The sequence below is a fragment of the Chelonoidis abingdonii genome, chromosome 22 (assembly GCF_003597395.2).
Source record: "Chelonoidis abingdonii isolate Lonesome George chromosome 22, CheloAbing_2.0, whole genome shotgun sequence".
NCBI lineage: Eukaryota > Metazoa > Chordata > Testudines > Testudinidae > Chelonoidis > Chelonoidis abingdonii.
Genome location: NC_133790.1, coordinates 6,403,931 through 6,418,262, shown reverse-complemented (window position 1 = coordinate 6,418,262; position 14,332 = coordinate 6,403,931). Strand labels below are relative to the sequence as shown.

The window sequence follows — 14,332 nt, the reverse complement described above, 5'->3', positions numbered from 1 at the left end:
GAAAATTAGAAAAAGTTTTGTACTTGCATCATACTAAGTTGTCTAACAAATTGAGTTATAAGAAGATACACCTCCAATCCTACAATAAATACTCTCAGCACTTGAAAGGAGAATCACTCTCTTTGGTGGAAAAGCAGTTTCTTGTAAAAACTGAGCTATTCTAGCATAGCAACCCACTCTCAGAATGCAGAGAAAAAGATGCTTGCTGTTCTTTATGAAACAAACACCAATAATACTCTGCAAGAAACACTGCTATGGCTCCCTTTCTTAGTGGGATAATTAGTACAAAATGGCAGGCATGAGCAACAGAGGCTACCCTACCATGTGGAGCTTGGGTTGAGTGTTTTCAGCTGAGAATAGGAAATCCACAAGTATTTCAAAACCAATTTTTGAGGTCTAAATAAATGAACTATGGTCTTCAACTTTCTAAAGATGAGTAAGTCCAGTGAAACTAAAGTGTCTAAACTCTTATATACTGATGGGACCACTTCTATATAACTTCAGTTTAACATTTTATCTTGATTTATTTTTCTTTAAATCTGGAGTAAGTAAGGCAAAGGTAATCAGATGGTCATTGGTTAAACTGGCACAAGTTATTGAAGATAGTTTGTGTATGCCCTAAAACTGGTCATGCAGTGCATTAGAACTAGTTTGATTTCATACAGAAGTTGTACTTTAAATAACAGAACCTTAACATTATTTAGTTTTATCCTGGTAGTTTCAGGAACAGTATTAAATCATTTTACTCTTGCTCTTGACTTAAACACTAACCTGAGTGAAAAATATTAAATATGGTTTAAAACAAAACATGTTATGGCTCACTTCAAGGTTTGTTCACACCATGCTTCATTTTAGCTATTCCAGAATAATTTGGTGCAGCCACTTACTCTGGACTAAAAGTGCCAGTTCCAAAGTGGATTAAACTAATTACAAACAATAAACTCATTCCACTACATAGGGCATATTTCAGAATAGCAACTGCACTCTAAATTCACAGCTACTTTAATTCAGTTTAAGTTTCATGGGTTAGACAAGTCTTTTGGTGTCAAGAGGCTTAAGCTAATTTTTTTCCAAAAATTGATAATTACTTAATTGCATTAAGTGTGGAGGTTCTGTAAATGCTATTACCAAAAGTAGAATACTGTCACAAGCTTATGAATAATTCAGTATATTTCAAAACAATTTCAACTGTTACACATAACTTTTGCCTTAATGGTTTATCATTCAAAATAAGTTTTATATAAATAAAACCTGACTGATTAAAAAACCAAGTTTATTACAACATTAAAGGTAGTTATTTAACAAGACTGATTATACACCTAAGGCATTTTGCACCATAACAGGATATTTTACAAGCTGAACCATACATAGAAAACAAGCAAGAGGGTGCCATTGTCTGGAAGCTATGTATTATAAACTAGTTACCTGCTATAGGCTACAAGCAGTTAGCCAGTATTTAATACTGCAAACAATCAAATATTGCAGACAGTTTGTGGTTCTTGAATGCTCAGTTACTTGACTAGAACAAGAGGGAATGAAATGGTAAAGAGCACCAGAAGATTCATTTTAGGGTTTTTTGTACTCAATTCTTTCTACTTTCACATCATCTCCAATTAGTTGATACACATAGGTCACTACTGTGGAAGCTTGGATATCCATCAGCACAAATGAAGGAATGATGTTGCTGGAAAGAAAAACTGATTGTTAATATCAGGTAATTATAAAACTCCAACATCTGGTATTTCTTAAAGCTAGATTTCTTAATATGAGTTGCTCCAAGGAATTTGAATTTTATAAGCATGATCTAACAAAAAGTTGGAAAACAAGGCTAGATATTTCAACAAACTCATCTTAAGCAAATGGATTTAGAAGGTTCTATAGGAAAATCCTGGACACCAGCAGCACAATGTGTATGGTTATCTAGCAAATAACCCTAAAAATTAACTCATTGCACAGCAGCTGTTTCCTCTGATAGGAAACATCACTGCTGGGGATTATCTATTCAACCTGACAAAAATTAGGAAGGCTCTAGTTATCACTTTCTAGTCTGTGTGCACAGGAAATAGGCAGCAACAATAAATACACACACATGCTGAACAGCTGTTTTCAACCTTTTCTTTTCTAGATCCAAACCTTTGAGAAGTGATACAGAAATGCAATACTGATGTTTCAAAAAACAAAATTAATGTTAGTGTGTATTAGGCCTGTTAGTATGTATAAGGCTTGAAGATAAACATGTATCATGATACATGTTTATTAGAACAATTATTACTGTAAAAATTAGTGCTGATGAACAATGATGAGTGTGGTATAAAAACCTAGGTAAATAGACAACTGTCCAGCTTATTTTAACTCACTTCTCCAAGGCACTGTAAGCTCCTGTGGCTGACCCGGGGTTGACGTAGAACTTGTTTTCATGCTCAAATGCCTCAAATTTGTGTGTATGCCCTGAAATTAAAATGTCCACATCAAACTGCCTTTGTAGCAGTGCCAGGCTGGCCATATCTCCCCATGGTATAACTTGATGGCCATGGATCAGCCCAATTTTGAACTGCCCAACGGTTACAACTTTCTGTTCTGGATAATTCAGGTTCTAAAAATTAAAAACAAATATACAACATACAGATTATATACTGAAACAGATTCCATCTTCAAAAGGAATTAAGTCATTTGCTATGTATTCATATAACACAAAAACCTACTACTCCTGAGAATAAGCTAGAGACCCTCTTCAACTTAAGTTTTTCTTCACTGAAGAATGCAGAAAATCTAGCAGGAATACCACACCCAGCCAGAAATCAACTGCATCAAAGCCAAATATGTTGCCTTAAAGGTGGCACCAAGACTGAAAAGCTTATAGAAATATTGAAATAAGTTTATTATTTACAGTTTCAAAATAAATTTAGAATTACAAAACTGCATCTGACCAAGGAACTTCAACATCTTGGCAACAGCAGCTATTCGCTGGCAAATAAGTTCAGCTATTTTATTACAGTGCTTAATCAAATATAATTAAACAAACCAAATAACATGAATTCAAGGGTCAGCTTTGGCCTTGTTGGGCATGAGGTAAGAACTTAAGTCATTTTACCGTGTTCTTTATTAACTAACTATAACTGTCTCAGTTTTGTCCATTTCCTTAAATAGTGTAAAGGGAGTTATAAATAACTCAAGTGTCAGACTGTTTTTTAGAAGTCTTTGTAGAGAGGTCATTACCTCATCAAAGTCTCCTCTTACAATGTGAACATCCCCAGCCAAAGTCTTGAGGTAGTCATAGCTCTCCTTGGTGCAGAGGTTTCCGGTGCAGAGGATGTGCTGGATCTTTCCTGGGACCAGCAGTTTTTTGAACTTAGCTGGGAGGTTGTTGCATCGATGTGGGATGTGAAGGTCTCCTAATACTAATACCAGCTTATCAGGTGTCAAGGGCAGGAAAAGAGAGAGAGGAATTACAGAACCTAACTGGAGCCAATAAAAATCAAGAAGCAAGAAATTTGCAAGCTTGGTTATCTTCAGTTTCACAATTCTGATTTCTGATGTAAAATTACTGAAAAAAACTGAAACTGAGCTTATGATTGGGATGTGGGTCTCAAAGTGAGTGATGTCTCACTAAGATAGAGTGGTACAGACTGACGCCTTGTCTACACTACAAGGGTTTTCCAATATAGGTATGGCATTACAACCCTCTAGCAATAGATGCACTTAATATGAAAGTCCTTGTATTTGTATTATTTATGCTGGTTTGGGGAAATGGCATAACCTGTACTAGTACAAGCACAGTTATACCGGTGTAACTGCATCTACAGTCCACCTTATATTGGCTGATAGTAAAAAAGACATTCCTGTCAGACATAGCTCAAGTGGTAAAATTTAAGTTTAGACCAGCCCTAAGTTATGGCTACTTCCCTTTCATTATTTCAAGTTTCCCTTTACTTCAGTATTTAATCTTCATTTTGTTTTCCTAAAATGAGCTTGCAGTGTGTCTGTATTTAAATTGAATAAAAAGTTTGTCAAAAGACAAAATAAAAAAACATCTTAGCTTCCATTGGACTGTATCAAGTACATCTTTGTCAAAAAGTTGATTTTAATAGACCATTGCAAGCTGAACACAGACCAGAACAGAACTATGAATACATAAAACTATTAAAGGAAACGCTCTATGAAGTATGTTAAGTGCATCACTTGTATTCTGTCAGGAATCAACCAACAAGTAATATCTGTTAGTCTGTATCTCAAATCTAGGATATCACCATTATTAAATAAATCACCTGTACTATCATCACACCTTTAATTTGAATAATTGATTATGAAGGTAGCCTACAATGTAATGTCTCAGGACTTTTTAAACGTGTTATTTAGGAAACAACATTAATGCAGACAAAGTATCAATAAGCCAAGCTTAATTTGATTATGCGACAACTGTGTGAAAAGGGTTGTAAAGAAAAAATTGTTACAGGCCACATGAATATTGGATAAAAAGCATGCATTCCTATTATTCTGATAAATAAGTCAATATACTACTTGTTTTCTTCCAAGTGTAGTGTTGTTGATATATGGTAATACCCAAAATGTGATAACATTGGGGTGGTTTACACCGGCAATGCTTTAACGTGGCTTATGTAGCTGCAGCAGAGCGCTGGGAGAGAGCTCTCCTGGCACTCTAACAAACCACCTCCATGAGGGGCATAGCTACCAATGGTGGGAGCACAGCTCCCAGCGCTGGTGCACTGTTTTCAGTACTGTAAAGGGCCAGTGTAACTTGCTGGGTGAATGTTTTTTCGCACCCCGAGCAAGAAAATTGCAGCACTATAAACTGCCAGTGTAAACAAGTCCATTGTAAATAAACACACAAACTGCTCTCCAGACAAATATAAAAGTTAGATAGCACTACTTGTAGCTATACTATGAATGAACTATAACCTTGTCTACATTATAAGTTTTGTCCTTTGCATTTTATTCCAGTAACCATGCAGCAGCACTTAACAATATTAACAGAAGTGCAGATGACTCGGGCATTTTTACCCGTGTTGTGAAAGCCTGCTCAGTCTAACTATCCAAACTATGCAAGAGAGGGGAATATTATAACTCAAAGAATTGGTAAAGTGAGACAGAATCTTTAACCTGTGAGCCACTGGTTCAAGTCCAAGTCAGTAGTGATATAAAGCACTTCTTATTTCTTAGACTACCAGAAGTAGTAAGGCCTTCCACTAGTTCCCAGTGGACAAATTTCCTATTACTCCTAAAGATGATCCTTCCAGCTCAAAAAGAAAGCACAGTGGCAAGACATTGAAGTTTGCTGGGCTAGTGCCAGTGTTGTACCTGTTCAGTAGATAGGCTTTTCACCAGCACTTTGTTTATATTAAAAATTGGATAGGACAAGGGAGGGAGAAACTTAAATGTTGGCCTTCCTGTGCTACAAACTTAAAAAAAAGTGAACTAACATACTTGAGCTCCTATATTGTTAGAAAATTTTAAAAAGTTACATTTTAACAATGCTATATCCTCTATACATTGATAGCATAACCATGTTAACTGAAACAGTTTTAAAACAATTTCCTAATATGGCTGATTTTGTAGCATGATTGTTTTGTTGCCATCAAAATCAGTAGGTGGGATCTTTAATCAAGTCTTACAAGATTTACACACAACACTAGTTAGTTACATATGTAATGCCCGCCCCCAAATTATGCTCTCAGTTAGAGACACTCAACCTCACTGAATCAAATAAGTGCTGATGAATTGAGAGAAACCATTTAGATCATAATTCAGATTCAAGTTTCCATCTATCAAAATAGCTTCGTAGACTAAAACAAGCAGCATTTTCTGCTGTATTAGCTGTATCACATTTATCTCTGATAGACACAACAATCATGACAACAAGCACACAAGAATTTGGCTTTCAACAGAAATTTAGTTGCAGTCTTGACTATGGATTGGCTAGCGGCTATTCTATAATTCATACCTATTTTAACATCTAGTAACATTAGCAAATCATCTATCACCTATGTTAGCAAGAGCCAAGAGGAGTAAACTTACTCTGTGCCCAGCCTTATTGGAATGAAGAAGTTGATTGCAGACAGGGGGAATGAAAAAACAGGGTGAAACATGAACAATGTTAAAAGAAAGCAACAGAAAAGAAAAAAATAAGACATATGAATAGCCAAATAATGATTTTTTTTTTAATGTTATGAAAGAAAGTGTTAAAAAAATCAGCTTTCCTGAAATGGTCAGAAACAATATTGGAACACTTTTTCAAGCTGCCACTTCACAAAATATTCATACCACCTGTTGTAATTTTTCAGTGAACCAGTTATTCTTTTGAATATTTTTCTTCTAATCCAATCTTTTTGAATTTTACATTAGACTGACTTAGTAAGCAGTAATGGATCAGAATCCCCCCCCCCCCAACAAGAATCTCCATTGATGCCAATTTCATGGATTTCTATTCTTCCAAGAAATTGGTCACAAATATTTCCGAAAAATATTATTCATATAAATGAATACTATTAAAGCAAACAATGTTGAAGATTATATGGTTAATACAAGACAGCATTCAAAAGAAATACAGAGGAACCTTGCTAATTTGCCTAAATGCCTGGGGGACCCAATATGAATTTCTGAACTTGGCATTAAGAGGCAGGTAAACAAGAGATAAAAAGCCAGGGATTGTTTTATAAACAGCTGCTTGGTTTTAGTTACTCTGTTACTTTGCAGTAAGCGAGTTAGTCTATATGTTGTGTCAAGTTAAGTCTAAAGAACAGCAAGGCCCCAATACAGAACTGTCCCTACAATTAAAGCTTTGGAACTAGGAGTCCGTTTTCGGTGAGCGTCACGAGACGGGAGGGTTAGCACGGTTCCGCTGTATCGCCGTGGCTAAGGTAGTTCCGATCCCAGGGGAGCAGGAGCGCGATGGTGATGGGGGCGGGGGCCTTGGGGCAACAACGCACTGAGGGTGGGAAGGGCACCAGGGCCCCGGAGCCGGGCCGTCTCCAGCGTAGGGTGCGGGTCAGGAGTTCCCCCTCACCGCCCACACTCCCCGGGGTGGCTCACCATCCTGCTCCCGTCCACTCGTCACCTCCTTCCCTTCCGTTCCGCTCCGAAGGGCCAAAGAGCAACAGGCCGTTACAGATTCCGGAAGCCAAGTGCGGCTACGGCCTACGGCAGCTAGAAGGGATCATTCCAAGTCGGTACACACCAGAGCGCGTTCCGTAGCCGTCAGGCCTCGCGCTTCACTCGTCACTGTCAGACCGCGAGGGATGAGCGTCATCCAGATTCTTGAGGAGCAGTTGGCCCCGCCCCTCAAGCAACTGGCTGGTTTCCCGCCCTTTTGCTGTGTGAGGGGCGAGGCTGGGTTGGGAAGGCCTGACTGAGGTGCAGTCACCCAGTCCCCGAACCATGAAGTGTGTGATTGGAGGGACCCACCTCAGAGGTAGCACCCACTGCAGCAGGGGGATATGTGGGGCTGCTCAGGGGTAGGGCAAGGGGAGCACATCACTGGGACCATGAAATAGGTAACCGTGCTGAGATCTGCTGCTGGGGACACGGTGACAGACCTCCAGAGTGGATGATCGGGGCAGAGAGTGGGGAGCCAAGGCTACATAGAGCTCTTAGAACAACATGAGGTGTGACAGCATGTGGAGGCCAATGACACCATATTGCTGCAAGATGCTTCCCCCACCCCCCCCCGAGCCCTGTGAGTGTGTTTTGCCCAAGACCAGTGACATGAGGTCTTTCATCAACCAAAAGGTCTCCCTGAGAGCACCTGGTGGGAGCTCTGTTAAAACCATCTTGTCCCTACTGTAAGCAGAGCTCAGTGGCTCCTCACATGCACGCAGAACACGCAGACCCTTGTGCAACATGATGGAAAGTACTGCTACTTATAGAGTTCTTTCTAGCAAAGGCCTCTGGAATTTGAGTTTTAAGACCTGTCTATTTCTGTCATACAAAATATACTTTAAACAGGTGTTGCCATGTAATTTAAGACAAAGTGTGATTTGGTGGACCTTCAAATGTTATTAGAAAGAAGAGGACTTTTTCTTTACATTCGTTTCAGTGGTGTTTCAAACAAAGTGCTGCAGCTGCCAGTGCCAAGGATTCTGGGGTGCATAGATGGAAGGAGAGGGAAAATCAGAAAATCTGGCCTCTAATTCTATTGATTTGCTGTGTGATCTTGAGCAAGGCACGTAACTTCTCTGTGCCTCAGTTACCCCATCTATAAAATGGGCCTGTTGGTTCTTACTCACTTATAAAATCAATCTATGAAAGAAAGTGTGATACAAGTTCAAACTATTAGTAGTAGTAATTCTTTGGATACAAGATTATCCCTACTTATTTAAATTGTATTTTAAAGAAAGCCAGTCTTAGGGAAGCATTATTCTGGTGATCATCTTTGATGTGATGTTATTTTAAGATCATTATGGTGGGTTTCCCAGTCATTAATGTAAAATATCAAGGTACTCCTATATTGTTTAAAAAACTATTTCAACCATACAGCCTTAAAGTTTCTTTCAATATATACAGCAATAATCTTTAAATAAGTTAGCTGTTTTTATGCCTAAAAGCTAGTAGTCCTAATAGCAAATTTCAGTATAAGATCTAGACCAAAACCATTGCTCTTGTGCTTCCTGATGGCTTTGTAACAGTATTTTAAGAATGAACTCTGTTAATTGAGTAGTGCGCCACTGCTGACCTGGTGCACAAAATAAAAGCAAATACAGCTTGGTAATTTCAAGTTTGTGTTAAGTACGGGAGGTAGGGACTCAATAGGTCAAATACTGGAGTCCTACTCAGTGGAAATTTTGCCCTTAATTTGGCGTTGTGCTTTTTCATTTTTATTTATTGTCTTCAAGGCTCCATGGCCAGATTTTTTCAGCTGTGACCACTGGTTTTATGTGTCCTAGTTTTTAAGTGCCCATTCTAATGTACCTTGGGGCTGATTTGTAGAAGTGCTGAGCAGTTGGGTTTGTGGGTGCTTAACAATTCTGAAAATCAGGCCCATATTATCTCAATTTGGGCTCCTGAAACTGAGGTACCCAGCACTGGTGGCAACTTTTCAACCTGTGGTACATTTCTGCTCCATTAATCTGGAGACAATGTTATATCATGTTTTTTTTATTATTTAACCAAATACAAAATGCAAATAGCACATTTCTTTTGTCTTCTGTTATAGTGTTTGGACGAGCAATACATGCCATAGCACGAATTAGTGATGAGTTTTGGTTTGACCCAAATGAAAAAGGTGTAAGTGCATTTTGGGGGTTTTTAATAATTTAAATGGCTTTTTATGGGGAAATACAGTCTCAACATTAATGTAGGTAGCTTTTTGAAAATTTTTCTATACATGCATTACAGCATAATACAAATTATCTTCCTTACCGTCTCTCATTTTTGGCATGGCCACACTCCATTTTGGGGGTATCATCTCAACTATGCGAATGATATCATGGAACCTCTGGTTCTGCTTTTTATAGTTTTCCTGCTTTTTCATAGTTGCCAAACTAGAATTTGTCTATGACAGTAGGATCACTGCCACAGATGTTTTAATAACAACAAGTGGTCAGGATCTCAGCTTTACATCTAATTTAAAATTACCTCTTGAGACCATGTTCCAGCATTTCTTCATTTCTGACTCCTACAGAATCGTCAGCACCACTTCCTGCAGAATTTGGCATGTCTGTGGTGGTCTCATTCAGACATGTACTGACCAGGTCCAACCCTACTTAACTTGTGCAAAGATCATAGCTTAAGCTGGGGTGATTGCAGGCCATCAGATAAAATATGAAGATATTCTATTTTTAATTTGTAATGTAAACCACCTTCTCATATAGGCATTAATAGACCCATGCACACCCACTTGGATGAGGGAAAGGAACTATTAGATTTTGCTATCACAGGCTCTGATCCATCAATGCTCTTAAGCACAAGCTTAATTTTAAGCATATAAATAGTCCCAGTGGGGTAAGTGGAACTATTCACGTGCATTCATTTTGCTAGATTTTATCAACCAGTTCTGACTAGTAGGAGGAGTAAAACTGATTTGTTTAAACGTGATGATGTATGTATATGCATCCAACCATCTGCTGTATTTATACATCTAAGTGTTTTGTTCTTATATATGATATTGGAGTATAAAATTAAATAAAAATATATATTTCATCAATTTTTGTTTATAGTTTCAAGATAATAAAATACTCATTTTTAATTATATTTTTAGCTTGCTCTAAGATCAGTGAATTCTTCTAGGTCAGCGTATGCATGTGTCTTCTTTTCATCTATGTTTTTTCAACATTACTGCTGGACAGCTGAACCTGAACTCTGTCAGACAAAAAGACAATTACCCCTTACGTGTAAATTAGTAATGAAGGTAAATCTTAATGGAATAGTAAAGATGACTTTTTAAACAGCAAGACAATTCAACTTTCCAATGGAATTGTGAGTGTTGTAGGGGACAGAATGATGTATTACTCTATTTGAGTAGAATTCATCCTTTGTGGAACTGGGGACCATTTGTGCCCTTTAAAGCTCTAACTTGTAGCCCTCAAGACAACTGAGGTAGGAACAACATTTGTATTTATGATTAGTCATGTTCCCTGAGCTATGCCCTGCAGTTTCATCTGAACTGAAGTGTTTGAAATAGCTTCATCACTACAGAGAGGCAGTAGGGGGCATCATGTTTCTAATTTGCCTCTGACCATTTACCCTGCTGTCCCAAGAGCAGTGAGCCAGGAACACTGTCCCATCCCTCTTTCAGCTATTTCATTAGCTGCCCTGTTGGGCACCTGTTATATTGCAGGGGTGAGAGGAATCATAGAATATTAGGGTTGGAAGGGACTTCAGGAGGTCATCTAGTCCAGCCCCCTGCTCAAAGCAGGGCCAATCCCCAGACAGATCTTTACTCCAGTTCCCTAAATGGCCCCCTCAAGGATTGAGCTCACAATCTTGGCTTTAGCAGGCCAATGCTCAAACCACTGAGCTATCCTTCCCTTCTCTTCCTTTCCCTCCCCCCACACCCCCCCAAAGGTGTTTTTATGTTTCCATTTGTGATTCACATACTGTTATTTAACATTCTTTGTGTTGCTCTTAAGGTGCACACTATTAATGCACTTTTCTTACAGTCAGTCCTCCCTGTGTTTAGATGGCTAAACACACTAGAAAGGAATGTAGAGAAGTGCAACATTTATACAAATGTTAATGATTGTCATATAACTTTTAAGCTCTTCTGCAAACACGGTAGGTTAAATGTAATATGACTTTATAGAAACATTAAGTAGTTAAACTTGTATATATTTTGTCACCTTTGTGTTTTTGATTATTAAATTATTTTCTGTCATTGGCAGAATGTTATGCCTAACATTTTCCATTATAGAAGATTCTTGTAACCATTTCCTATCTTTTGGGTGCTTGACTTTGTAAACTAAAAAGCTTTGCAACCTAATAAAATCTAAAGCGGTTTTGTATAATATATAGGACAGTAGTGTATTCAGTTCTCATCTGCTGTTACAGACTCTTTGGGCTGCAATTACTCATATGATAGATGATTAATTTTTGTTAATTTCCTCACAGTATGTAATATTATTACTTTTATGAAAGGCTGATATTTGTTGATAGTTATTTAGGGGAACTTGTCATAACAGTTGTGTTCTACAAAATAGGCATTTAGTAGATGGAATAGAAGTTTCACATCATAATCATTAGACTCATAGACTCATAGACTCATAGGTCAGAAGGGACCAATATGATCATCTAGTCTGACCTCCTGCACAAGGCAGGCCACAAAACCCTACCCATACACATTTATAACAACCCCGAACCCCAGCGGCACAGGACTGCTAACAGGGGAGTATTCAGTAGGAGTTTCCAGGGGGAGGTTCCAGAGAGACTAAAGCGGAGAAACCAACAAGCCAGAGAGGGAAGGGGCACCGCGTCTGCCAGCAGCCAGGCCTTGTTGGATGTACCGTGGTGCGGTGTGAGCTGACACTTGCCAGGCACAAGCAGTTGAAGGCATGATGGAGGACAGAAAGTAGCAGGCAGAGGACACACTGAGGATGACCGGATGCGTAGCGTGCATGATATGGTCCTGGAGGGGGCACCTGAAGAGGAGTTTGTCTGCATGAGAGTGCCGCCCTGATAGAACTGCTGGAAGAAAAGATAGAGGACTGGAGATGCAGTCGAAACTCTGGCTGAGTTTACGAAGGGGATTTGAGCAGATGATGGAAGAAGCGAGAGCTGATGAGCACAGGGATAAGGCTCAGACGAGCAGAGGAAGCAGACCAAAGAAGTTCTAGAGGGCTGCTGCGGGTTCGAGGAAAGTGGACGGTGGAAAAGATGTGAATAGGGAGAACCAGGCAGAGGAAAAGACGGCCAGCAGAAACGAGACAATAGGAACTCAGGAACAGTGGTGCTGGGTGTGTGGAACAATGAAGATGGAGCACGCAGGGCGTGGCTCGCTGAAGGAGAGATGGGCGAGGAAAAAGAGGCGAGCGGCTAGTAACTGCAGAAGGATTGGAGGAGCTCTAATGGAGGCGACACCAGTATGAGCCTTACTGAGCGCGAGAACAAATCGAGGGCTTTGCGCCAGCTGGTTGGGGGATAGAACCTGAGAATCACACTGGCGCCAGGAAAAGCAACAGTCTACGTGATTGGAGACTCTTACTGAGAAGAATAAGACAGGCCTGTAACTAGACCTGATCGGAGAACAGAAGGGTGTGCTGTCTGCCGGGGCATAGGTACAGGATGTGGACCGAGGCTGAAAAGGATCACTACGGGGCGGGGCGAAAGAATCCGTTGATTGTCCTCATGTGAGAACGAATGATACGGCTAGGCACTCGCTGGAAGACTGTTATGAAAGTGAGGACTTGTCAGCATGGGAAAGACGCTCAAGGAAATCGAGCTCAGGTGATCTTCAGTGGGATTCTGCCGGTTCCTAAGCGGCGACGAAGAGCGACAAGATTTATGGATGATTAACAGATGCTCAGCAGTGGTGGCTGATAAGGAGGGCTTGGGATGTACGGGCATGGGAGCGCATTTACGGACAGCGACGTTCGCTCCGGATTGACTTCATCTAAGCAAGGCAGGGAAATAGACTTCTAGGATGGAGGCTCGCCGACCGTCATTAAGAAGAGCTAAACTAGGAAGTGGGGAGATGGTGGGAGATGTTCAGGAGTCTCCACGCCGAATTTAAGCTGAGAGGAAGTAAACGAAGTGAGAGGGACCCTTGTGGACAAAGAAGTGGACCCCAGGAGGAAAAGCGGTTGAAACTAGCCTAACGGGGGATGCTGTTGTTAGAAAGTCTGTGCACGACGGGGAAAGAATGTCAACTGACGACAAACGTCAAAATTAAAATGTCTTGTACTACTAATGCGAGGAGCCTAGGGAACAAGATGGAGGAACTGGAGCTACTGGTGCAGGAAGTTAAACCGGATATTATAGGATAACAGAAACCTGGTGGAATAGTACTCATTGACTGGCCAGTACGGGTATGAAGGCATGTGCTGTTTAGAAAAGACAGGAAGAGAAGGCAATAGGTGCGGAGTAGCCTTTGTCCATCAATGCATGGCGCTGAACTGTAATGAAATGAGAGTTGATGGAATAGATAAGACAGAGTCTGTCGCGGTAAAATCACGCTGGGTACAACGCTTACATACGACTTCCCTGAAGTGTGCTATGGGTGACTGCTTGACGCCGGTGATTTGGATATCGATAGAGACCTCTTTATGTTCTTTATGAGTAACACTAAGGGGAAATGTGTGATTATGGGAGCCTTCCAATCTTCCCGGATGATAGCACTGGAAGGCGATGCTGTTTTTCCATCAGTGTGCTGCTGGAGATAATAGGCGTCAGGTTTTCGGATGTGTAGCGGAGTGATTTCTTCATCAAGTGTTGAGTACCTACGAGAGGGATGCATTTAGATTTGTTTGGTGAGTAGTTGAGGACCCGTAGACAGAAATGGTGGTGGGGACAACTTGGTTCGAGTGATCATGAGCTGATTCAATTCAAATTAGATGGGGATAACAAACGTAATCTGGGATTACGTTTTTCGATCTCGAGGCTAATTTTAAAGAGTTAAGAAATTAGTTAGGAAGTGGATGACGAGGAACTTGTGGATTTAAATGCAGAAGGAGGCCTGGAATTACTTTAAGTCGCAGCTGCGGAAAACTAAAATGTCGGTGCCTGATCCGGAAAGGGGAAATACCATGGGCAGGTGTAGGCCGCTGGCCATGAGCAAGCAACTCGAGAGGGGTTAGGAAAAGCAGAAGCTTATAGGAGTGGAGAAAGCGGGATTAGCAAGGGAAAGTTCCTAGTGAGGTCAGAACGTGTAGAGATAAAGTGAGGAAGA

At 40.2% G+C, this 14,332-nt stretch overlaps 2 protein-coding genes across 3 annotated transcripts in view; one reads left to right on the top strand and one right to left on the bottom strand.

Moving 5' to 3' along the window:
• Positions 1-1,152: 1,152 nt before the first annotated feature.
• Positions 1,153-7,235, bottom strand: VPS29 (VPS29 retromer complex component). Of its 2 annotated transcripts, XM_032800620.2 has the most exons (5): positions 7,048-7,235; positions 6,034-6,045; positions 3,217-3,408; positions 2,358-2,593; positions 1,153-1,684 (listed from the first exon to the last, which is right to left on the bottom strand). In XM_032800620.2, exons 1-5 carry the CDS (start codon positions 7,048-7,050, stop codon positions 1,567-1,569), a joined length of 561 nt encoding a protein of 186 aa, XP_032656511.1. In that variant the 5' UTR covers positions 7,051-7,235; the 3' UTR covers positions 1,153-1,566. The 2 variants fall into 2 exon arrangements, with proteins under 2 accessions (XP_032656511.1, XP_032656512.1); XM_032800621.2 differs by lacking the exon at positions 6,034-6,045 and having other exon boundaries at positions 7,048-7,234.
• A 157-nt stretch (positions 7,236-7,392) lies between these two features.
• The window catches only part of RAD9B (RAD9 checkpoint clamp component B), a 27,160-nt gene continuing 20,220 nt past the window's right edge, over positions 7,393-14,332 (top strand). The window contains exons 1-4 of the mRNA XM_075059838.1: positions 7,393-7,426; positions 9,167-9,237; positions 10,211-10,360; positions 11,112-11,226. Coding sequence (XP_074915939.1) covers positions 7,393-7,426; positions 9,167-9,237; positions 10,211-10,360; positions 11,112-11,226 — 370 coding nt within the window. The remainder of the gene's footprint in view (positions 7,427-9,166; positions 9,238-10,210; positions 10,361-11,111; positions 11,227-14,332) is intronic.

Excerpts from the sequence above, each read along its gene's own strand:
- VPS29 (XM_032800620.2), bottom strand. Across the intron at positions 2,594-3,216 it reads TAAGAGGAGACTTTGATGAG|AACCTGAATTATCCAGAACA; the intron begins GTAATGACCTCT and ends TTTAATTTTTAG. Across the intron at positions 1,685-2,357 it reads GCTTACAGTGCCTTGGAGAA|CAACATCATTCCTTCATTTG; the intron begins GTGAGTTAAAAT and ends TTTTCTTTCCAG.